Source organism: Panthera onca, chromosome E1, assembly GCF_046562875.1.
Source record: "Panthera onca isolate mPanOnc1 chromosome E1, mPanOnc1 haplotype 2, whole genome shotgun sequence".
NCBI classification, from domain to species: domain Eukaryota; kingdom Metazoa; phylum Chordata; class Mammalia; order Carnivora; family Felidae; genus Panthera; species Panthera onca.
The window spans coordinates 21,238,156-21,262,265 of NC_138352.1; the positions used below are offsets into that span (position 1 = coordinate 21,238,156).

A 24,110-nucleotide genomic window follows, 5' to 3' on the forward strand; every position below is an offset into this window, starting at 1 on the left:
ATTAATTAATTATTTTAAAAAAGCAATCTTCCTCTGTTCCCAAATACACACACCAGAGGAGTTTGTCAAGCCATCTGCCTACGGAGATTTCAACATTAGGTATAGAAATCCCCAAGCAATGAACCATTTCCACATAGGGAAGAGAAAACAAACACAACGCTACAGCCTTAAGTTGAAAAGGAAGCAAAGTTTAATGCATGAGAAGAAGCAGCCACATGGGAATTAACTGTAATGGCCAGGAACCATGAAAATACACATTTTGCGTATTTTCTGCCCTGTTCCAGAAGAGAGCTGCTCACTCTTCACTCTCATGGACCACCATCTGGAAAGAGAGTGGGCACTTTGAGTTGCGTCAGACGGCAGAGACACATTTCCTCCTGACCCCTCTCCCCACAAGCGCCAGGGAGTTGCTTGCTTGGGTTTTTCAGGAGGACACAGGATAGTTTTTGGACCTCAGGAGAATACACGACTGCATCCATGGAGGCAGTCACCCCATAGCCTGAGAAACTGGCCCCCAGGGAACAAGCCCCATCCTCAGGGACCTGGTACCCCTGGTTATTTGCCTACAGGTGCAGTGAATGAAGACCAGCGCCAGCAGAGGGCGTCTGAAAGATCTCAGCAGGAAAACGCTCCTTCCTTTTCAGGATGGTGTTTTAGTGCAAACTTGTGTTCCAGTGAGACTCTTCTTAGCTAAATGACTTCAAGCAGACCCCTTGCTTTCCTGTGCCTGAGACTGACCAGTTCTAAAGTAAAGGCTCCTCCAAGGTTGCTTCCTGCTCCAAAGTGTCTGCATCACTGTGGGTTCTTCCCAGGTGCCCCGGAGCCACAACCCTCGCCTACACCTGCCGCTCTCCGTCTAGTGCCCATGGGGACCACTCACCCTGCTGGAGGTGAAGTCGCGGGTCTTGGCGCGAAGCTTGTTGACTTGAGACTCTGCAATATCAGCACGTTCCTCCGCCTCCTCGAGCTCGTGCTGAGCTTTGCGGAATTTGGTGAGATGCGCATTGGCCTGTTCATCCTAAAACCAAAGAGCCCAGGCAGGGAAGGTGAGCGCGCGCCTGTCTCAGAGCTCCCTGCGAGGGACAGGCCAGGCTGCTGTTGGAAAATCACAGTGTGTGTCTGACTTACAGCCTCCTCGGCCTGCCTCTTGTAGGATTTGACTTTCACTTGAAGTTTATCCACCAGATCCTGCAACCTCAGCACGTTCTTCCTGTCCTCTTCACTCTAGAAGCAAGGACACAGCGTGCGGCCAGAGGAGGGGGCAGAGTTGCACGAGGTCTGGCCACTTTCTCTGGGGCACTGGGTTGCTTCCTGTATTCTGGAGCGGGAACCCAGGGCGGTGTCTGCGCTTTGCAGAGAAAACGCTTTGCGGAAATGCTTTCTTTCACTTACCTGGTAGGTTAACTCTTTGACCCGCCGCTCATATTTCCTCAGGCCCTTGACGGACTCTGTGTTCTTCTTCTGCTCCCCTTCGAGCTCAAACTCCAGCTCCCGGATCTGCAGAAACGGGTGGGAAGTTAGTCTGGGGCTGGAGAAGGAGCGGTTGAGGCCAGAGAGAGGCTCAACCAGGGCTTCCTCCCACAGGTACCCGCGTCTCCAGTTTCTGGATCTGCTTCTTCCCGCCCTTCAGGGCCAGCTGCTCAGCCTCGTCCAGACGGTGCTGAAGGTCCTTCACCGTCTGCTCCAGGTTCTTCTTCATCCGCTCCAGGTGGGCGCTGGTGTCCTGCTCCTTCTTCAGCTCCTCGGCCATCATGGCCGCCTGCAATTGCATCACAGCACGAACCCACCAAGATGCATACAGAGGTCAGGTGCCCTGGAGCTACCCAAGGACCAGAGTCGTGCTAGAGAAAAAGGACGAGGGACAAGGCGGTCCCTGAGTCCACTCTTCCACAATGGAGCACGAGAAGAGCTACACCAAGTACAGAAAGTAACCCGACTAACACAACCTCCGGGGACTGGATGGAAAATGGGCTCTTCCCTTTCTGACGCTGGCCTCCCTGGGACCTTCCTCACCGCCCCAGGAAATTCTTTGCTTCATTATCACCAGCGTGTGTCTTCAAAGGAATCTGAGACCTGCAGAAGACCGGGTCGGTACCCACAGTGCAGGTTTGGGGATAGTGAGCCGAAGGGAAGGTGGGTAGGGAATGGAGGCGTGGGCGAGCAGAAGGGCTGCGGTGGTCCCCACAAGCATCAGGTGGCACTATGAGAGCTGTGTCTGGTGGGGACAAGCCCGCTCAGGCCCAGGCGGCTTCAGGCCAGGCCAGGCGACATTTGGTGAGATAGTGACATCTCAGAGTTTCATTTTCATGTCTGCAACAAGTGAGATGTTGAAGGGGAGAACAGCATACCTGTCTGTGGGCCTTAGAAATAGACTGTAATCCTTTCCAGTCTTTTTTCTTTTCTTTTCTTTGCCCCATTATTTATCACATTGGCCTTTTAAATGTGCGGAGGGGATGTGCTGAGTCGGATGGAGGGGAGGCAGATTGCAATTTGGGAGCAGAATGCACCCCGCGTGTTCCCCCCGGAGAGGCCCCCAGCTGTCTGGTGGGAACTATCTCAGGCTTGGGAGAAGGAGGGGCTTTAATGAAACGCAGATTTGGCCACCACACAGGGACAGCACGGGAGAGCCTTACGTCTGTGATGGCCTTCTTGGCCTTCTCTTCCGCATTCCTGGCGTCCCTGCTGGCATCTTCAACCTCGCTCTGGAGCTGTGTGAGGTCCGTCTCCAGCTTCTTCTTGGTGTGGATGAGGCTGGTATTCTAGGGCAGGGAGGAGGGCCGTGTCACCCGGCGCGGGTCAGGCCCGGGTCTCTTCCCCTCCACCGGCCCGCCCGCCCCTCACCTGGGTGTGAAGCAGCTGCACCCTCTCGTTGGCGTCCAGGAGCTCCTGCTCAGCCAGCTTCCGAGCCCTCTCCGTCTGCTCCAGGGTCGCCCGCAGCTCCTCGACCTCAGCCTGCAGCAGGTTGGCCCTGCGCTCCACCATGGCCAGCTGCTCCTTCAGGTCCTCCTGGCCCCGGAGCGCGTCGTCCAGGTGCAGCTGGGTGTCCTAGGCGGAGAGTAAAGGAAAGGTCTAGTTGGCGTCGAGGCATGAGGGCCACGCGTCTAGTCGACGTCTTTGAGCGCTTGCGGACGGGAGAGGCTTTCCCGCCAACGAGCCGTCCCAAACCTTCAGCTGCCCCTGGACGCTGCGGAGGTGCTTGAGGGTCTCCGCAGCCTGGCGGTTGGCATGGCTCAGCTGGACCTCGATTTCATTCAGGTCCCCCTCCATCTTCTTCTTGATCCTGATGGCCTCGTTCCTGCTGCGCACTTCGGCGTCCAGGGCGCTCTGCATGGTCTCCACTGTCCTCTGGTAGTTTCTCTTCAGCTGCTCAATCTCTTCGTCTTTCTCGGCGATCTTTCTGTCGATTTCTGATTTCACCTGTGTCAGTTCAAGCTGGATTCGGAGGATTTTGGCCTCTTCATGCTCAAGGGCAGCCTTGGGAGAAGAAAAACACAGGAAACAGTGCCCGTGAAGGAACAGAGCCTGCTACATCACCCTTTGTGGGGGCATTTCATAACCGTAACTCAACAGCATTCAAAACTATCTTTTAAAAAATTCCCTTTTTAAAGAGCTGGTGAATGGATGAAAAAGATGTGGTTTCTATATACAATGTAATACTACTTGGCAATGAGAAAGAATGAAACCTTGCCGTTTGCAACAACGTGGATGGAACTGGAGGGTATTATGCTGAGTGAAATAAGTCAGTCAGACAAGGACAGATATCGAATGTTTTCATGCATATGTGGATCTTGAGAAACTTAACAGAAGTCCATGGGGGAAGGGAGGGGGAAAATAGTTACAGACAGAGAGGGAGGGAGGCAAACCCTAAGAGACTCTTAAATACAGAGAACAAACTGGGCGTTGATGGGAGGGTGGGGGAGAGGGGAAAGTGGGTGATGGGCATTGAGGAGGGCACTCATTGAGATGAACACTGGGTGTTGTATGTAAGTGATGAACCACAGGAATCTACCCTCAAAACCAAAAGCACATGGTATGTTAGCCAATTTGACCATAAATTATATTAAAAATAAATTTAAAAATAAATTAAAAATTTCCTTTTTAACTTCAGTGCAGAAATCATATCTGTTTCACTGCCGTTTGTTTTTTATTATCTGATCAAACAGTAATAGCATTTAAATCAGCCTATCCCTTAGGAGCATAAAGCGCCTTATGGATGCTTTAAATTCATCTAAGATTCTGCAAGATCTCACTTTTAGACCTATCTTAATGTAATGATTTTTCCCCAATAAATCCAAGATAGTCCACAGGGGTTGTTTCATGCCGGCAGACAGGAAAGGAGCCGGCATCAGGAAGGTGGCTTGGCAGAGATGGGAAGGGTGACACGGGGCGAGGCCAGCGGGCATCCCTGGTGGGAGCTGTCCCCACGGCTGCCTGCCCGGTGTCTGCTCACCTCCGCTTCCTCAAGAGCCAGCTGGATGTCTGCCTTTTCCAGTTCGATCTGCTTCCTTGATTTCTCCAGTTCGTGGATGGTCTTCCCATTTTCAGCGATTTGCTCCGTGAGATCTGCTATCTCCTCTGCAAAGAAATCAGTTTGGGTTTGCACGTGAGCGCCTCCCCACAAGCACCTGCGGGAGGCCCTGTAACCAGCCCGTCCTGGTTCTAAGGTGGCTGTTTCCCAGAGACAAGACAGCGGACAGACAGACAAGAGCTCCTCAGTCACCCCAGCGGGTGACGAGCACTTTCTGGACATGCTCAGAAGGACGCGCGAGCAGGGATTTGCGTCCCGAAGCCATGCCCGCCCCGGTGACAGCACCAAGGCAGACGGCAGGCTGTCTAGAGCTGCTTACGCTCCAAATTCTTGTTCTCTCGCCTCACGGTTTCCAGTTGATCCAAGGCTTCCTCATAGGCATTTTTCAGTTTGAAGAGCTCGGTGCTCAAGGACCGGGACTCCTTCAGAGATGCCTCCAGCTCTGTCTGGCTCTCCTCGCACTTGGTTTTCCATTCGGCTAGCACCTGGAACGCAGGCATGGAAGGGGTCCCCTTCCTCAGCTCTTCTCCAAGCCCCGAACTAAACAGAAGCGTGCAGGTAGCTAAGCCTAAAAGTGCGGCTTCACTCAATACCATCTCTTGCCTTAGTTCCTTGTTCCTGATTATCTGACTGATGGAGATTTCCTCCCACAAATATACCCGAGATCAGTAACATATCAGCAACGGTTGCCATGTCTAAAAAGCCCACGGATCCTTTGAGAAGGAATTCTCTGCCCTTTTCTTAATATGAGAATGGCCCTGAACTTCTAAAGATTTCCTTAAAACTTCGGTTCAAGTCAACCTTCGTGTCCTACTAAAAGAGAGGCTTCCAGAGAGCCTCCCGAAGGGACCCGAGTTAGATTCCCTCGTGTCAGCCCCCCCAGACACACCAGCAGTGTGGGGAGCGGAGACGTATGGAACGGAACAACACTGTAGCAACTGGTTTGTCTCCCCCGACAATGCTCGAGAGGGGCCTCCACCCCCAACCCATGCCCGTTTCACTTTACACAGGGGGAAAAGCCAGCCCGGTGAAGTTCAGGACTTGCCCAAGGTCGCGCTGCCGGTCGGGCCGATCAGGACTGGGACCCAGCCTCCTCCTCCCAGGACTGCAAGGGAGTCCCCAGCACCAAGCGTGCAGCTTGCATGGCGCTGACCCCACACCTTGTCAAAGTTCCTCTGCTTCTTGTCCAGAGCGGCGGCCATGGAGTTGGCCCTTTCAACGTCGACCATCAGGTCCTCGACCTCTCCCTGCAGCCTCTGCTTGGTCTTCTCCAAGGAGGCGCACTTAGCATTCACTGCCTCAACCTGTTCCTCAGAGTCTTGAAGGCGCTGAGCAAGTTTTTTCCTTAAAGAATACGAAAGAGAAGCAGATGCTATTTAAATCTCAATCCTCCTGAACAGCACTATTCATCAAGTCGGAAGCACTCATCTGTGTGACTGAAACAGCCGCCTGTTTTCATAAGCCCAGGAGAATTTCCTGTCTGCTAAAGCACAGTGATCAGTAACCTGCCTTGTGTCTAACCAAGATCAAGGTTGTTTGTCTTCATGAAATGTGCTGCTGCCAGGTCCCTCCAATGGCACACGCAGTGCCACGTTAAAAGATGTTAAGAGAGGTGAGGGAAGGGGCGCCTGGGTAGCTCAGTCGGTTGAGCATCTGACTTCGGCTCAGCTCATGATCTCGCGGGCTGGGAGTTCGAGCCCCGCGACGGGCTCCGTGCTGACAGCTCGGAGCCTGGAGCCTGCTTCGGATTCTGTGTCTCCCTCCCTCTCTCTCTCTGCCCCTCCCCTGCTTGCATTCTGTTTCTCTCTCTCTCTAAAATAAATAAACATACAAAAGAAAAAAGAGGTGAGGGAACACCTAGTAATGCAACAAAACCATTCCCAAGTACATAGTTCAAAAGTCAGTGCCCTCTGTCAGTATCATTTGAGAGTTCTCATTCCTCTAAAGGCAAATGGAGTTGCGTACTTGGCCTCCTCCAGCTCCTCTGTGCGCTGGATGGCGTCCGTCTCGTATTTGGTCCTCCACTGGGCCACCTCGCTGTTGGCCTTGGACAGCGCCCTCTGCAGCTCGGCCTTGCCCTCCTGCTCCTCCTCGTACTGTTCCCGCAGCAGGTCACAGTCGTGGCGGGAGGACTGCAGGGCGTGGGCCAGCGCGTTCTTGGCCTGCAAGAGTCAAGGAAGAGGAGAGCCCCCGGTGGATTAGCATTTTGGTGTCTTGCACCGTGACCCTGCTACCATCGCCTCCTGAGTCAAGTTGCTGTGTTTTCCCACAGGTGGTAATGGAAGAGGAGATCAAGGAAGCACTCCCTTGGATTTCCTACCTTACTTTCTTCCTCTAACTGCCTCTTGAGCTCCTCTATTTGCTGGGTAAATGCTTGCTTGCTCCTGGAAAGTTGGGACACTATGCTTTCCTTTTCTTCCAGTTGACGACTCAGCTCACCTGTGTCCAGAAGGAGATATTTTCATTGTATTCACTTTTTCATTCATTCATTCATTCATTCATTCATTCATTCATTCATTCATCAAGTTCCTGCTATGTGTAAGGCACTGTGCTAAGATCTGGGGAGAGACTAAATGAGCAGGTGTGGTCCTTTCTTGGGGGAGAAGAGAGGTGTCCATGAAAAGGAAACCAAAGACACAACTGATAAGATATTGTTTTAAACTCCTAGAAGCTTGGAGTGACTTTTGCCAATAAAACCCATTGAGAACGATTGTAAATTTAAACATTACCACCTAGGGGCACCTGTGTGGCTCAGTCAGTTAAGCATCCAACTTCGGCTCCAGTCATGATCTCACAGTTCTTGGGTTCAAGCCCCACATCGGGCTCTGTGCTGACAGCAGAGTCTGGAGCCTGCTTAGAATTCTGTGTCTCCCTCTCTCTCTGCCCGCCCCCCCCCCCCCGCCTCCGCCCCAACTTGCACTCTCTCCCTCTCTCTCTCCCAAAGATAAATAAAACATTTAAAAAAAAACAACCATTACCACCTAAAAATGCCCATCAGACCTTCCAGTGGCTGGTGTTTCCAGCTGTTTATTGGTTTGCCATGAAAGAGAACTAATGCTTTCTTAGGACTTTACAGCTAGTAATTTGAGGTTAGACTCTTGGGTAAAGGTGGTAGGTTGAGGTTTCTATGCTTCTGCGGAGGGAAGAGGGGAGAGTTGGGGGGTGGGTGGAGAGGTCTTATGACTCCAGAGGTGAATTCCCAAGAAATTCCCAAGGTTATTATAGAAAGTGGCAACTAAGCCTCTCTTCTTCCCTGTGTTGGTCGTGGCTGCTAGCAAAGGGTTGACTGATTCACTGGGATGATGGGCTGGAGGAGCAGGGCTGGGGGCAGGGCACATTTCCTAGGTGAAAGCCCCAGATAATGTTTCCCTGTATTTCCACTACTACCCAGCAGGAGCCTATCCAAACCGGCTGTGTTTCTTGATCTATTGTCTGAAACACTTGACTCCATACCACATATCTGAATTCGTGTGTGGCAAGATATGGAAGAGCCAAGAGCCTTATTTCTAGTCCTGTTTCTGACATTTAGATCCTTCTTGATGCAAGGTATTATTGGTGTTGAAAGAGCTTGAACCAGGTGATGTTCTGGATCCCTTCTCATTCTGGTCTGCTTTTCTTCACCCCTGTTTTTACTGAACACTCAATGGTGCCCCCCCTTCGTGATATTTTGAATGATCCCTTTTTTGTTATTCTAATGGCTTTTCTCTGATAATATGCTTTCCTAGAGGTTCTCCCCACACAGTGCTGCCCTTTCCTGTCGACCAGTCGCCCCCCACCATAGGCGACCAGAAGGCGTGGCCCCTCCCATCCCATCGCTCACCAGCCTCCGTCTGCAGACGGGACTTCTGTGTGGCCAGCTCGCTCATGCTCCTTTGAATTTCCTCGTTCTTGCCCCTGGCCTCGCTTAACTGATCCTCCAGAGTTCGGCATATTTTATCTAGATTGGCCTAAAGGATTGAGAAGGGGGAGAGAACCAAGTCCGTATTCAGACCACAAAGACCCAGAGGCGGCTCTCCGCAAAAGCACTGGGCCCGTCCTGCCAGAGCACCTTCGATTTAGACACGCTCTCCACATTGCTGGCCAGGTCGTCGATCTCCATCTTCAACTCGCTCTTCTCCTTCTCCAGCTTCTGCTTGACCCTCTGTAGGTTGTCTATCTGCTCCCCCAGCTCGGCCATGCTGTCCGCGTGCTTCTTCCTCAGGGTGGCCGCCGTGGCTTCGTGCTGCAGGGTGGCCTCCTCCAGGTCCCTGCGCATCTTCTGGAACTCGGCCTCCCGCTTCTTGTTCAGCTCGATCTGGGTGGAGGTGACGCCTCCCGCCTCCTCCAGCCTCTCGCTCAGCTCCTCCAGTTCCCGGGCGTAGTCGCTGCGCTGCTTCTCTGTCTTTGCACGGGTTGCCCGCTCTGCCTCAATCTCTTCTTCCAGTTCCTCAATCCGAGCCTGTGGAGGGCAGCCATTCACCCATGGGCAGTCGGTCCCTAGAGTGACTCACCCTGCATGTCAAGCATGGGCTAGTTTCCATTCTCATTAGATAAACCAAAGTTTAAGCTTCTCCTATAGGAGGAAATGTTGCTCATTTCCTTTAATACAAGTTTTTCCTGCCCCAGCGTGGTCATTACCTCTGCAGTGACCAACCCAGGATATTGTCCCTTCAACTACATGTTGACCCCAAACACCTTTGTTATGTATTTTATTTTAAACTATGGAAAAATTGCTCATCGCTGCTGGGTCAGCCTAGCAGAAAGGCAACCAATGAGGCGGGCATTCCTGTGGTCCTGCCCACCTGCTCGCAATGGCTTACAGCAGGCGGCACCCAGCCTACGGTGGGCGACCTTCATGTGAAAGAAAAGTCCAGGATTCCTCCTACCTGTAGCTCTTTGATCTTCTTCTGAAACTGGAGGCCCAGAGTCTGCTCATCTTCCATTTTGCTCTGCAGCTGACTGTATTCGAAATCCTTCCTGTGGAGGGAAATGTAGAATGCGTGAAGACAGAACAGCCAGAGGCTTGGAAGACTGAAAGCAGTGGTTTTAGGACCTACTTCTTGAGCCTTTCATCCAGCTGCTGCTTATCACTCTCCAGATCTAATATGGACTCTTGGGCAAGCTTCAAGTCTCCCTCCAGCTTCCTTTTGTTCCTTTCCAGATCTACACGGAGCTTCTTTTCTTGTTCTAGGGAGCTTTCCAGCTGAAAAGGACACCATATCCTTTTGAAAACAAATGCTCTGCACCAGAGGATTTGGGGGGTTCTTCCAACCCTGAAGTTCTGGGACTCCCAATTAGTACTATTTCCTTACATCATCGACTTGCTGCTCCAATTTGCTCTTGATTTTACTCAGAGAGTTGACTTTGTCCTCTTCGGCTTGGAGGTCATCCAGGGTCTGCTGGTGGGCCTCTTGGAGGGCCTTCTTCTCCCTGGTCAGCTTTGCAATGGTTTCATCCAACCCAGCAAGTTCTTCAGTAAGGTTTTTAACCTAAGAAGAGGCCACAAGCAATTAGAAGAAGAAATGAAGTCTGGTTCGCAAGGACTACACGAAGATGGAAAGACCCACGGAGAGAGAGTACCTTGTTCTCTGTGGCATGCTTCTCCTTTTCAACCTTGGCCAGGGTCAGCTCAAGGTCATCGATGTCTTTCTTGAGCTCTGAACACTCGTCCTCCAGTTTCCTCTTCTTGGCCGTCAGCTCGGCGTTGATCTCCTCCTCATCCTCAGCTCTCTCAGTCACCTCCTTGATCTTGGCCTCCAGCTGGAATTTGGCTTTGATCAGCTGGTCACACCTTTCCTCTGCATCCAACAAGTTTTCACTTTCCTTAAAAAAAAAAAAAAAAAAAAAAAAAAAGAATCATGACTTCCTTTGATGAGATAAGGTTTGTGACATTTCCAGCACCTTGGTATACATGAAGTCCTTTATGAAGCACCCCAACTAAAAATCAAAAATCCCACCCCAAGTCCAGTTTTTCTAAATAATCAAATCTACAAGAAAAGTTAAAAAAAAAAAATTCTAGACACGCACAGCTTGCACTTGGAGCTGTAGGTCATTCTTCTCTTGTACTAGAGTCACCAATTTTTCCTCCAGTTCCTTCCTCTTCGCCTCTGACTTGGCGAGTTCGTCTTTGGTTTTCTGAAACTCCTCCTTCATGGTGGCCATCTCCTTCTCGGTCTCTGCGCTCTTGAGGAGGGGCTTGATCTTGAAGAAGAGTTTCATCCAGGGCCAGTGCTTGACGTTCATGAAGGCGCGGACGTTGTACTGGATACAGAAGATGGACTCCCTGAAAAGAAAACATCGATTATTTCCAGGAGAGAGCCCCCCCGCCCACCGCTGCCTTCCCCATAGGGCTCATGCTTGAACAGAGACCCTCCTCGACCTTCTCTGCACCATCTTCTGGAATTCCACACGCATGAGAAACCCCCTGCACACCGCTTGTGTCCGGGTGATCAGTTTGGCCAGGCGGTCATCCCGCATTTCTTCCAGCGTTCCCAGCAAGCCAGCCTTGAAGAACACCTTCCGGGGGAGAAGGATGATATGAGTCTGTGTGCTGGAGAAGTCTAAAAGGGACTATGGGCCAGCATCTGTCAGAACCGAGACATTACCTTGGTATGCCCAAATTTGTACTGAGTGTGGTCAATATCGATGGATGCCAGAAGCTTCTCACAAGCCTTCTTGCTGTCGATGAATTGTCCCTCAGGGATTGCGCTGGCATTCAGCACTCGGTATCTGCCATTGTAGATACAGGGACAATCATAGACCATCAGCAAAGACGTAAACCTTGGAGACCAGCTAGTTTGGGCCTCTCTCCTAATAGGCAAGAAGGCCAAGGTCCAGAGAGGGAAAGAAACTCGCACACAGTCACACTGCTGGGTGATGGCCTTTAATCCAAGCCTCCTGATTCTCAGGGAAGGTTTTTTTCTGCCATATTGGATATCAGACAAGCTCTTGAGAAAACATGGAAGAAAGAAGTGCATACATACTTGGCCAGGAGGTACGTCAATCATTTTACCTGAAACTCTGTACCTGCTCTGTTGAAACGGGCCTTTTCATACCAGTATTTCTCCCTCTCAAATCCCAGCATCTACACACCTCAGCAAGAAGTGTATATGACATTTTATCACACACCTTTGCTTAAAATCTCCATACAGAATCCTATTTGGGAATCCCTTCCTGCAAATGCGGATGCCCTCCAGGACACCATTACACCGCAGCTGGTGCAGGACAAGGCTGTGTTCCATGGCCCCTGAGAAGAGAGGTGAGAAACATCAGCTTCACGCAGGATCTCCTGGAAACTGGGCACCATTTACAGCACCAGCAGGTGTCTTACCTGGAGTTTTGGTTTCATTGGGAATTATACAGCGCACAAAGTGAGGATGAGTCGTTCTTAAATTTGACATCAACTTGTTGAGGTTTTCCTAAAAGAAAAAGACTACATTTGACAGGCTGCTGTAGGCTTTTACAGAGACAGAGATATATCGTAATGAAAAATGAGGCATCTATTTTGAACTTACCATGAATTGTAAAGGACGAAATCTTTTAACTCTTTCTTTGAATACCCCAATGGCTAGAGGTGCAGGCAAGTAACCGATAACAATAGCCTTTTGCTTCACAGTGAGCTGGAGACTAACCATGAACAAAATGCTCTCTAAAATCAATTCCAGAAATGCGTCTGGCTCCACAGGGAGCTTGGGATGCTATTGCCTGTGTCCTTTTGGCAACTTGGAAGGTTTGTGCTGAGGACTCACCCCCTAGGCCATCTAGCCCAACTCCTTGCTGTACAAAGTGATAATGAAATTCTGGACCCACATTTGTTACACCTCATTTACATATTTGTATATTTATATAATTATTATATTATTATAGGTTCATATTTTATCAAACTGCCACTCAGCTCCCCGAGTAACAGCAATCAGATTGAGACCACATTACTATTCTTGAATAAACCAAGGTTGTCTCCATTGCTCATTTTGCAATCGCTTAAACCAACTGCAAGCAAATAAACTTGTATTTTTCTTACCCTGAAGAGGGCAGACACAGTTTGGAAAGAAGAACCCTTCTTCTTGGCAACTTTCTTCTTTCCACTGTCAGCTGAAAGACATAAAAGATGGCGCACACTCTTATCAGATCTACAGGGATCTTTTGGGCCTGTGAACTGAGGCACAGGAGACAGCACGGACACAAGGCGCTCTGTGGAGTCTCTCACCATCTGCCGTAGCAAAGGTGGCGTAGAGGTGTGCCAGGAGCCTGTTGGAGGACTTCTGGTATAAGCCGACCACGGTCTCGTTCAGCGGGTCCTTGTTCTTCTCCAGCCAGCCCGAGACACTGTAGTCCACAGTGCCTGCATAGTGGATCAGCGAGAAGTGCGCCTCAGCCCTGCCCTTGACCACCTTGGGCTTCTGGAAGTTGCTGGACTTGCCCAGGTGCTGGTCGTACAGCTTGTTCTTGAAAGAGGTGTCTGTGGCCTTGGGGAACATGCACTCCTCCTCCAGGATGGAGAAGATGCCCATAGGCTGGATTAAAGCAAAGCAAAATGCGTGTGAGGTACACGTGAGCTGCAGCAGTGAGCCGCAGAGTAGACAAGACGAGGTTACTGAGTGGACAGATCAGGACACCTTCTCGATGAGCTCGATGCAGGCAGCCAGGTCCATCCCGAAGTCGATGAACGTCCACTCGATGCCCTCCTTCTTGTACTCCTCCTGCTCCAGCACGAACATGTGGTGGTTGAAGAACTGTTGCAGCTTCTCGTTGGTGAAGTTGATGCACAGCTGCTCCAGGCTGTTGTACTGATGCCAAAATACAGAGTTCACATGCAAAGTTAGACGTCGAAAACCAAAGACCCATCAGCCTCCCTCTTCACTGCCTCAGGCTCTGCTAACTCATTCACTCCCCCCCCACCCCCGACACGGGCATGTTCTTCAGGGTCTAGCCCAGATCACATCTCCTCCTTGGAGACTTCTCTTAACTTCCAGCTAGAAGGTGTTTCTCTGTCCCCCGAGTCCCCATGGTCGGGATCTCTCCTGTGCACCAAGCACGGTCTGCTTATTTTGTAGTTACTCTTAGGTGCACAGTACATACCTTCTGTTTTCCTCTACAAACTACAAGCTCATCTTTCATTCGCCAGCATGCCTTGTGTCTCTTGTAGACACAAAATACATGCTCTCACGGATGGCTATATGAGAGCCTAGAACAGCAGGGTATTTATGTGAAAATCCCGTGACTGGCTTATCAACTTCTCTATGTGGCTGGCTCTTCCTATGCCAATAATTGCATTTGAGTTCTTTCTTTTATCCACTTCACAATGTCTTTTATAAAATTCCACTTACCACGCATCTCCTCCTCTCTTGAAATTATACAGCCCCCCACCCCACAAAGTACTTCTCTTCTACCTGATCCACCCTACGGTGCCCTACAGGGTGTGCTGCTCTGACAGGTTGCTCACCTCAACCTGTTCCCTCTAGGATCATCATGACCAGTCCCTCCACACACAGCCATGTGAAGACATGAGCACTGGGAACACAAACCTCAAAGATCTCAAAGCCCGCAATGTCCAAAACACCAATGAAGTGTTGTCTTGGCAGCTTTGTGTCCAGTTGTTGGTTGATGCGAGTGACCATCCACAAGAACAGCTTTTCATAAACTGATTTGGAAAGGGCATTCACAGCATGGTGGACCTGTTAGAGGAAAGGTCACTGCGGTTGGAAGGTGATGGCCGTCGGGTGCCTGTGTCTCTCCCAGCCTCTAAGCAGCCACTTACCTGATCCACGGTTTGACCTTTGGTAACATACTCATTCCCAACTTTCACTCTGGGGAAGCACAAAGCCTTCAGGAGGTCCGAAGAGTTCAGGCCCATCAGATAGGCTGTTTTGTCGGCCACTGCCAGGAAAAGAAAGACAGAGGGACACCCGTCAGGCTTGGCAAAGTAGAGGAACCACTCTGAAAATCATCCAGATGTTTCAAAGCTTGGTGAAGGTTGTCTTGTTTTATGTTCCATATCTTTATATTTTTAAAAAAACGTTTATTTATTTTTGAGAGACAGAGCATGAGTGGGGGAGGGGCAGAGAGAGAAAGACACGCACACAGAATCCGAGCAGGCTCCAGGCTCTGAGCTGTCAGCACAGAGCCCAATATGGGGCTCAAACCCACATACTATGAGATCATGACCTGAGCCAAAGTCGGATGCTCAAACAACTGAGCCACCCAGGCGCCCATGTTCCATATCTTTAAACTGCTGGTATGTGGCCAACGGAAGCCAAGTCACTCAGAGGATATGATAGCTTTTATGAAAAGGTAGGACTGGGTTCCGGAAAGCCCCGGTCATGTCTCATTGCCTCGGAAACAAGCCCATTCCAGTGATTCAGCAAATGGGGATGGTAACACTAGGCATCAGAGCCCCAGAGAGGTCCACCTCTCCAGGTGGAAGAAGGATTAATTGCTTTCAAACGAGGCACCAAATGATCTCCACGGACCCCCCCCCCCCCCCCCCCAGCTCGGGCTTATGTCCTGTTGTGGTGATTTTGTACCTTCGGTGCCGTCAGGCTCTGCCTGCTCTTCCCGCTGCTTTTGCTTGAACTTCATGTTCCCATAGTGCATCACGGCACCCGTCAGCTTGTAGAGTCCAGACTTCTCTTCTGGGGTGAAGCCCAGGATGTCGATGGCGCTCTGGCATTCAAAGAACAGCATGTTAGTCCGCGGACCCTCGTGATGGAGGAGGGGCACCCCGCACGTATTGCCTCTGTTTTACTTACGTCGGTAGCCAACAGCTCCTCTGCGTCATCAATGCTGGCCACCAGGATTTCACCCTGGCTGATGAATGGGTAGTCATAAGGGTTGGTTGTAATAAGGAGCAGCTCTGAAATGACAGATTCAAAATCAAGAGGTCCCCCAGGTGCAAAGAAAACATCCACCCAGTGGATTTGATCTCCTGGATTCTGGGCTGAGGTTCTCACTGCTAGAGCCCAAATTGAGCTTAGAGTTAGAAATCTCTTCAACAGCTTCCCACTACTCAGGCTGTGGCTGACCATTTAAAGTCCAGGGAAGACTTTGCAGCCTGCCCAGGCAATGTAGATTAGGAGCCCGAGAGAGCATTAGAGTTCTCTTGCCTTGCACATGAATGGTGCATATCAGTGTAGGTTGGGAAAATTTAATACAGAAAACTGGCTTAGTGGGGGTCAGGAGAGGAGCCCCCATGGAGGGGAAGCACAGGTGGTTTTCCAAACCCCTTGAAAGGCTGCAGCGTGTTTCCAGGCTTGGGACCAGAAGGCGGGCCAAGTACAGCCAATGAGCAAAGACCCTGCTCACCTAAGCCTCTGTTGGGTGTGGAACAAGGGGCCAGGTGAAAATCCTGTCCTGGTGCCTCGAGGTATTTGGGGAGAGGTTGGGTCCTACGTCAGGACACTAGGGGGCGCGGAAGGACAATTAAATGCCTAGTTGTTGAGAAGGTGTTTTTGGAACCAGTGCTAAATCCAGTCATGGTTTCATCTTGTTCCTGTCCACTGGATTCTGGTTTTTTGTTTTTTGTTTTTTTCCAAATTGACACATCACTGTCAAAATAGCCTCATCTATTCCTAAAACAAACTTCTTCCGTTGGCTACCTAGTCCCCTATATACAGGTGCAACTTTCCTTGGTCAGGTGACGCCAGAGCCCAGACGCCTCACCTATGAGCTCAGGCTTCTTGTTTGAAAGAATCTGATAGAAGATGTGGTAGCTTCTCTCAGCCTTCAGCTGGAAGGTCACTCTTGATTTTTCCAGCAGATCTATGAACACAAACATGGCACTGTTTTCCAAACCGGCCCCACCACCCCGAGCCGCCATCCTGTCCGTAATCTACTTACAAGTTTCAATATCTGCAGAGGCCAGCTTCCCGGTGGTTCCAAAATGGATTCGGATGAACTTGCCCTATGGGAGGTGGGGCGAGGAAGAGACACCAATGTCTAAGCGGTTGCAAATGTTCCCGCTAGTCTCTTGGGCAGTGTGAACAGGAGCTTTATTTCCCTACCTAAAATTAAGTATGTCTCCTTCTCCCTTCTCTGTCCATTTTGAGGGCCCCCTTTCTTCCATGCCCTTTGCTCCACATTTCCTCCAAACGGCCCCCGCCCCATCCAGTCATAAGGTAACAGAGTGATTTTTTTTTCGAGATGCAAATCAAACCATATCACTTCCCTGCTTACAGAATCCCTCAGTAGCTTCCTGAATAAAATCCAACCCCCTTCTTGTGGCCTCCACATGACCAGACCTCTGTCTTCCTCTTCCCCCACCTCTTGGGACCTACCTCCTGCCCACCTTGCTGCCACCATGAGAACTCTCTCGGGTCCCTTGACTACATAAGGTCTGCCCCCGCCCCAGAGTGTGCTTGCTTTTCCCTTTGTCCTTCCTCATCCTGCAGATCTTGGGGTTCGTGGGCCAGTACCCCCACCCCCGATCCCTTTTCTACCAATTCCTGTCTTAAGGAGATCCTGCCCCCAGTCACTCTATCACACACCCCATTTGTGGAGCTTTTCATGAAGGCATCATTATCTGAAATGGTCTGGTTGCTGTGTTCCATTCCATCGTTGCCTGTCTCCCCCCCCCCCCCCCCCCCCACACACACAGCCTGTTGCCTCCGAGAGGACAGGAAGATTGCCCGTCCTGAGGGCCCCAGAGAAAACCCCAGCTGAACTGAACTCAGACTCACAAAGCGAGATGAGTTGTCGTTCCTCACGGTTTTGGCATTCCCAAAAGCCTCCAGCAACGGGTTGGCGCTGATGATTTGGTCTTCCAGCGTCCCCTAATGCAAGGAATCGCGGGGAGGAAGAAGCCGCCAGGGACGGGGGAACCACTCCCTGGCCCTGTCACTCCCACCCACCCTTGCTGTCCAGGGCAGAGCCCACCCCTCCTTGACTTTTCCAGTTCAAGTACCGACAAATCCTCAACATGGCCCACTTCACACCCTCTTGCTGTTTTGTAATACAGTGAAACCTTGGGTTGCCAGTAACTTGTTTTGTGAGTGTTCCGAAAGACAAGCAAACACTTCTAATAAATTTTAACTTGATAAATGAGCAGTGTCTTGCAATACAAGTAGTACATGATGCTCAATGTCACATGATCCCAACTGAGCCAATGGTTCTCGAAACTCACTTTGATAACATGAGTGCTTTGGATTACAAGCCTGTTTCTCCAACGAACTCTGCTCGCAAACCAAGGTTTTACCGTCCTTGGGTACACTTGGGTGTCTTGATGTAAAATTCCCATAATGCTTCATTCAGTCCCTCGGTTCTTCAGTTAGTTGGGTCATCTGCATTCATTTTGTACTATTGTCATCTGTTTGTTTGGAAAAGCACCTGTGGCTACAGTTTTCCTAAACTGGTGCATGTGATTCTGCCATAAAAAGAAAAAGCTCTCCTGGCACCTGGGTGGCTCAGTCAGTTAAACCTACTTTGGCTCAGGTCATGATCTCTTGGTCTGTGAGTTCGCGGTCTGTGAATTCGAGCCCCGTGTCGGGCTCTGTGCTGACAGCTCAGAGCCTGGAGCCTGCTTTGGATTCTGTGTCTCCCTCTCTCTCTGTCCTCCCCCACTTGTGCTCTCTCTCTCTCTCAAAAAGAAATAAACCTTTAAAAGATCAATAAAGAAAAAAAGAAAAAAAGAAAAAGCTCTCTGGGCTGCTCCCCAAATGACCTTCCTTAGTTAAGCCTTACATCCCTGTTTCGTAGGAAATCACAGGATCTGGTCGTGTAAGCTTGACCCCACACTGGGTTGTCTGCAGTCACGGGCTCTCTGAGGACTTCAAGTCTGAGCCTGCCCTCCTTGCCTTGAAGAGAGGGGAGTGTGGCCTCCTCACACCCCTCGCTGTGAGGCTGAGACCATGGTCACAAGCAGAAGCAGGGCAAACCCCTCCCCTTCCCTATACCTTCATCTTGGAGTCCTTCTTCTTGGCCAGGTCTCCAGTAGCCGCAATTGTTGCAAAGTACTGGATGACCCTTTTGGTGTTCACAGTCTTCCCTGCCCCGGATTCTCCGCTATTTGTTGTGACCCAAAGAGAGAGAGAGAAAGAAACACGTCCTGTAGGTATAAACTGCCTCCCCAAGATGTCACACAGAGGCCTGGACGTACCCCTGAGCCACAGCGGACACACACCTACTAGACCAATGTGAGAAACTACTCAGAAAGGCAGAGGCCCCAGGGAAGCCTCATCACTTCTGAGCTGCCCCAGCGGCGGGCGATCCCAGTTTCCTGAGACCTTGCACATACCCTCTTGCCCATCACCATCTCCATCTTTTTATCACAGACTCTGCTTTAGGTACTTTCTATTTAAAAAAAATTTGTTTAGGCTTCTTTACTTATTTTGAGAGAGACAGAATGTGCAGGGAAGGGACATAGGGAGAGGGAGAGAGAGAATTCCAAGCAGGCTCTGCACTGTCAGTGCAGAGCCCGATGCAGGGCTCGAACCCATGAACCGTGAGATCGTGACCTGAGCTGAAATCAAGAGTCAGACACTTAACCGACTGAGCCATCCAGGAGCCCCCTTTCTAATCCACAGAGCAAACAGCACCTTTGCCTCCTGCATTGGAGACAAAGAGCCACAGCTATGACACTTACGTGATCAGAATGGACTGGTTTTCACGGTCTGCAGGAGGAGAAAATAAAATAGAGTTGATGGCGGCAGAAAGAACTTCCCCATTTTGTCAGGCGGTCCAGGTTCACTACGCCGGTCCTCTTGCCTGTAGCATTCTGTGTGGTCCCAGGGGTGGCTCCAAGAGCCTCCTCTTTGACAGTAAGACTCAGAGGGTAAGGCTCTGCTTCAAACCAGCCAGTGACTTCTCATCTAACCAGGCCGGACCACATGACATTGGCAATCTTTATTTTCACCCCGTAAACATGTCGGTTTCATAGGCTTTACGCAATGCTTGCATTCACCCCAAACTCTCTAGCAGGGCCCCTGCAAGGCCCTAAAAGATCTGGACCCTTTCAGCCTAAGTCCCTCTACCCTCCTCTCTTCGTGCTGGAGGGTACAGGCTGGCCCTCCATTCCAGTGCCACCCCCATCCCCCCCCCTCTGGAGACGCACCTGTCAGCATGAACTGATAGGCGTTGTCGGAGATGGAGAAGATGTGGGGCGGGGCCTCCTGGCGCTTCTTGCCTCGGTAGCCCTCCACCACCTCGGGGTTGTACACCGGCAGCCACTTGTAGGGGTTGACGGTGACGCAGAAGAGGCCCGAGTAGGTCTGTGGGAGTGTAAAAACGGGGTGTATGTGTGTGTGTGTGTGTGTGTGTGTGTGAAAGCCTTTGCTTTTATTATTATCTCACTTTCCTTACGCTAAACTTGCACAGGAGAGATTGATTTCTCTTCAGCAATGGGGCAGATGACTGAGAGAGGGGAGCCGCTGGCCCTCCAGCAAATGACCCTGCCCAGACCTGGAGCTCAGCCTGGCTTTCCTGCCCCTGCCTTCCCTCTCTGCTTCCAGCCTCTCTTCCCAGTCCCCTCTTCCTCTGTCACCTGCTGTCTGTCTCTAGCCCCTTCCCTCATCCTCTCCTCCCATTTCCCCTCTTTTGTTGGACAGCTGAGTCGAACACTAGGCTTTCTGATGCTGTTACCCACACAAATGTCCCCACCTGCCCCCACCCCCCAGCACCATCAGATGCCCCAGGAAGTGTGGGCACTCACATAGATCATCCAGGAGGTGTACCGGTCCTTGAGGTTGTACAGCACGGCTGGCTCGTTCAGGTGCGTCAGCATGGCCATGTCCTCGATCCGGTCGAACTTGGGGGGGTTCATTGCATACACGTCCTCGGGTTTGACCACCAGGGTCTGCGTGGGAAGAGGTACAAGGACTACCTGGGGTCCGCTGTGTGTGTTTCCCCCTGCAGGTATCTGTCTGGATCCCACAAAGAGCCTGGATCCCAAGGGGCAAGCCCTGGGGAAAAGGCCCCTCTGACAGCGGGAGAAGATGGGGCAGTGACAGCACGTGATTGTTTCTGTCACTCAAGGATTGTGCCTTTTGCTCTCTGCAATGGTCCCATCTCTGGGCAAGGCTGGCGGGCGGGCAACCTGCCTTCTCCTGGCCTCAAGCAGGGATCTACTTAAACCACCCCATGCAACTAGCCCTCCTTGGGACGGGTCCAGACCATCTTGGTTATGTCTGGCTTTCCCCTTCCCTGCTGCCTCGCAGACCCACTCTCAGCTTCGCCACCTGCCACATCCCAAGAGCCACCCTCCCGGAGCCCCGGTGCATGGTGGCATTGAAGGGCAATTCTCACTGCCTGTTTTCTTCACCCCGACCCACTGACACTATTTCCTCTTCTCTTTCAGATTTTCTTGTTCTTCTTTTAATTTTCTTTTAAACTTTTCTCGGAACATTTCCAGATTCTTCTGGTCTCGATTCCAGAAAGTAGTGAAGTCCAGAATTTCTCCAAGCACCCCCACAATGTTCTGGGCCAGAATGTAATAGGCCACATAGAGGGAGGCTGCCTTTTCACATGGCGCCTGTGTGGTCCACTAGGACCCCCTACCCGTTTCCCATACTTCATACTTTCCATGCTTCCTCAGATGGCTACCACTAGAAGGAAATAGGGAAACCCAGGCTACCAAGCAAGAGTGTTTTACTAAAGGAGATCTTCTCACAGTTGGACTCCCAACCCCACACCCCTGCGTTGCCCCTAGAGTGCTGTGAACATCAGCAAAGGCTCCTGAACGCGAATCGCTTTAACCAGCCACAACCGGGATCTTCGCCCACCCTGCAGCCTGAGGCCAGCGTTATTAGGCTTTCTCCGAGGACACCAGGGAAGCCGTGTGGGCGCGGGCAGGGGCACAGACGCTGGGACCCCAGGGACGGACAGAGGGCCCAGCGGCCTGCAGGGGGCGTGCGCAAGGCTTACCCGGTTGTCTTCAGTTTCCACCGTGACCTTCCCATCCTGAGTACTCTTAATTCTCCCCTTGGCGTATTCCTCCTTTGAGTCGACCACAAAGCAGTAGGTTTTGGCATCAAAGGGCTGGTTCTGAGCCTCGATCCTCTCCTTTTCCGACTTCCGGAGGAAAGGAGCGGCGATGCCGAATACTTCCATCTCAGTGTCACTACTCATGGTGTCACTGGAAGGCGGACCAGCAGGTGAGCCCTGGAGGGGACCCCACCCCGTTCCAGGCCCGAGTCCCTGTGGCTCTACCTGATCCGTCCTTCTTCACTCCCCGGGGCTCCACCCACAGGACCCCAGGGCTGCGAAAATCAAATGTGCACATATTTGCCCAGTGGGTTCTCTGCACAAAATGCACAGAGCACAGGAAATCCAGGCTCCTGACTAGTTGAGGCTTGGATGGGAAGGGGCCCCAGGGCCGAGTGCAGCTCTCTGCACCTCACTTTCCTCTTCTGCGAAGCCCCGGTGGTGCCGAGGGAAACTTGACAAATAAACGCCATTCTTCAAAGGCAGGGTGCTAAGTGGCAGATCGCTAAGGAATTTGGGGGCGTTTGGATTCAAGGTGCTCTCTCCTCACACAAGGAAGCCTCTGCTTCCTTCGGTTGCTAAGACTACAAGTGGCGTCAGATGCCAGCATCCGTCTGGAAGTTTCCTCTCCAGCCTAAATTGTGCTTGTCTGAGCCCTCTTGGCTCTGAGCCCTCAAGGCCACTGGGAGGCAGGAGAAACTGGTAACCTTGAATTACCTGGAGCCTTCCAACCGCAGAGGGACTGGACCTTTCTTACCTGGAGAGTCACACCCACAGGAAGGCAGCAGGATGCAGCAGCCGTGGAAAACCTGACCTGCAATAAATACGCAAAAGGCAAAGTCAGGGCACGTGGGAGCATCCGGTTCAGCTTAGAAACGGCTCTCTGTGGGATAACTAAGTAAGACTAACAGACAAATGACTTAGGAAGGGCCTTGGCCCAGAGGCAGCTGGAGGAGCAGGTGGGACGTGACCCACAAGCAAGCCATTAAGGCAGTAAAAACCCAGGCTGCCCCCAAATCTGGCTGCTATCAGCAGGGCCTGCCATTCAGAACTGGGCAGGAAGGTCGTAATCCCTGTTAGGAAGCTTCTCGTTCCCGCAGGGGCAGGTCTCCTAGACTTCGATGAGCAGAGAAGATTCCCTGACATTGGCTCCCGGCCGCACAGCCGGCGTGGGCTTGAGGGGACAGGGCACCGGACAGACACACAGCCCAGGTGGGCCAGGTGAGGGCAGGGAAGGCGCTGCGTCCCGCCGGCCGTCTGCACGGATCAGAGACGCCAGGGGAGTACAGCGAGCCATGACGGACAGGCCACGGTCCACGGCGTGTGCAGCGGGTTCCTGCCCAAGAGGGCGCTCGACGACGAGGTCAAGGGGAGAGAGCGGAGGTGGAAGGAGGGCCTGAAGGCCCCCTGCTTCGGTGGCTTGCTGGAGGCAGAGGCGGATGGCCACTTGGCCCAGAGAGATCCAGCTCCACATCTAACTGATTTCTTACCAAAGCCAGGCAGGGCCCGCACCAGCGCCCAGCCACTCGGAGTCGGTGTCCCCCGGGGACGCAGAGTTGAAAAGGGCCCCCAAGAGGGGCGCTGTGACTTACCTCCGCCCGGGGAGAGAGGGAGCTACAGAGGGGCTGCTGCCTCCTGGGCTTTTATAGGCCCCCCGCCAAGCCCACGGCTCAGCCCTTCTCTATATTTGGAAAGAGAATGACCGACACCACAGGCCGAGAACCAGCTCCTTCCTCACGTTTTTTTTGGTCGTTGCCAAGGGACAGGTATATATAGAAATGAGCGGGATCCGTCACCATTTTCCAGCTGTGGAGGTTGGAAGTTTGAGATGCCTTTCTCTGAGCTTGGGGCTGGCACGGCCTCACCCGTGGGGATGTAAGTGGCCGTCTGGCTGCAGAGGGCCTGGTCCACAGGCGGCTGGCGCTTGGCGGTCAGGGCGAGCCGGGCCCTGAGGCCAGAGTGCAGCCCATCCCACCGCGTGGCAAAGGGGACGAAAACTTAAATCCTCTGGGAATTGTGAGCAAGACTTTTGTCACAACACAGGGCTGGGACAAGGCTGTGCGATGGTAGAGTTTGTGCCGGGAACAATACCAACAACAACACCCATAATAGTAACTCCTCCGTCACCTCCCCCCTGCTGCTTTCACCGTGTAACTTTCTGCCTTATTAGGATCATTTTTAACTTAATCCTTTTTGAAACCCCAGTAGGACCACCAAGTACATGAATTCCAGGGAGCTATTCTGGCCCCAGTATTCTCAGCAACAGCTGCTTAAGGACCCGCTGTTATTAAGATATATTACTAATCGGGGAGGACCAGCTGCTGGCCTGGGTGGGGGGCATGGGGGAGCAGTGGGGCCTGCAGAGAGGGGGGGCGCAGGGGGCTGTCTGACACATGCGGGTGTTTCCAAATTGAGATTGGAAAAATAAAACCTCGGGACAAGAGTAAGGGTGTATTTGGGGCACCTGGACGGCTCAGTTGGTTGAGCGTCCGACTCTTGACTTCGGCTCAGGTCCTGATCTCATGGTTTGTGAGTTTGAGCCCCACGTCGGGCTCTGTGCTGACAGTAAGAAGCCTTCTTGGGATTCTCTCTCTGACCGTCCCCCGCCCCCCCTCACCTCAAAATAAATAAACTTTAAAAGAAAAAAAGAGTAAGGGTATATTTGAAACTTTCACCCATTCTCCTTCTATTT

General features: G+C 51.7%; 1 protein-coding gene across 1 annotated transcript; it reads right to left on the minus strand.

Moving 5' to 3' along the window:
- Positions 1 to 167: 167 nt before the first annotated feature.
- LOC132687112 (myosin-3) lies at positions 168 to 21,569 on the minus strand. The gene is made up of 39 exons (XM_078437744.2): positions 21,359 to 21,569; positions 20,148 to 20,291; positions 19,551 to 19,707; positions 19,083 to 19,110; positions 18,394 to 18,502; positions 17,182 to 17,274; positions 16,343 to 16,406; positions 16,166 to 16,264; positions 15,256 to 15,359; positions 15,031 to 15,169; positions 14,265 to 14,383; positions 14,032 to 14,181; positions 13,123 to 13,293; positions 12,714 to 13,020; positions 12,528 to 12,598; positions 11,838 to 11,925; positions 11,636 to 11,753; positions 11,113 to 11,236; positions 10,887 to 11,023; positions 10,535 to 10,790; positions 10,088 to 10,330; positions 9,820 to 9,996; positions 9,565 to 9,710; positions 9,394 to 9,484; positions 8,577 to 8,966; positions 8,349 to 8,475; positions 6,849 to 6,967; positions 6,494 to 6,690; positions 5,689 to 5,872; positions 4,848 to 5,013; positions 4,451 to 4,575; positions 3,166 to 3,474; positions 2,842 to 3,045; positions 2,634 to 2,759; positions 1,589 to 1,759; positions 1,393 to 1,497; positions 1,129 to 1,224; positions 881 to 1,018; positions 168 to 322 (listed from the first exon to the last, which is right to left on the minus strand). Exons 1-39 carry the CDS (start codon positions 21,560 to 21,562, stop codon positions 296 to 298), a joined length of 5,823 nt encoding a protein of 1,940 aa, XP_078293870.1. The 5' UTR covers positions 21,563 to 21,569; the 3' UTR covers positions 168 to 295.
- Between the last annotated feature and the right edge of the window lie 2,541 nt (positions 21,570 to 24,110).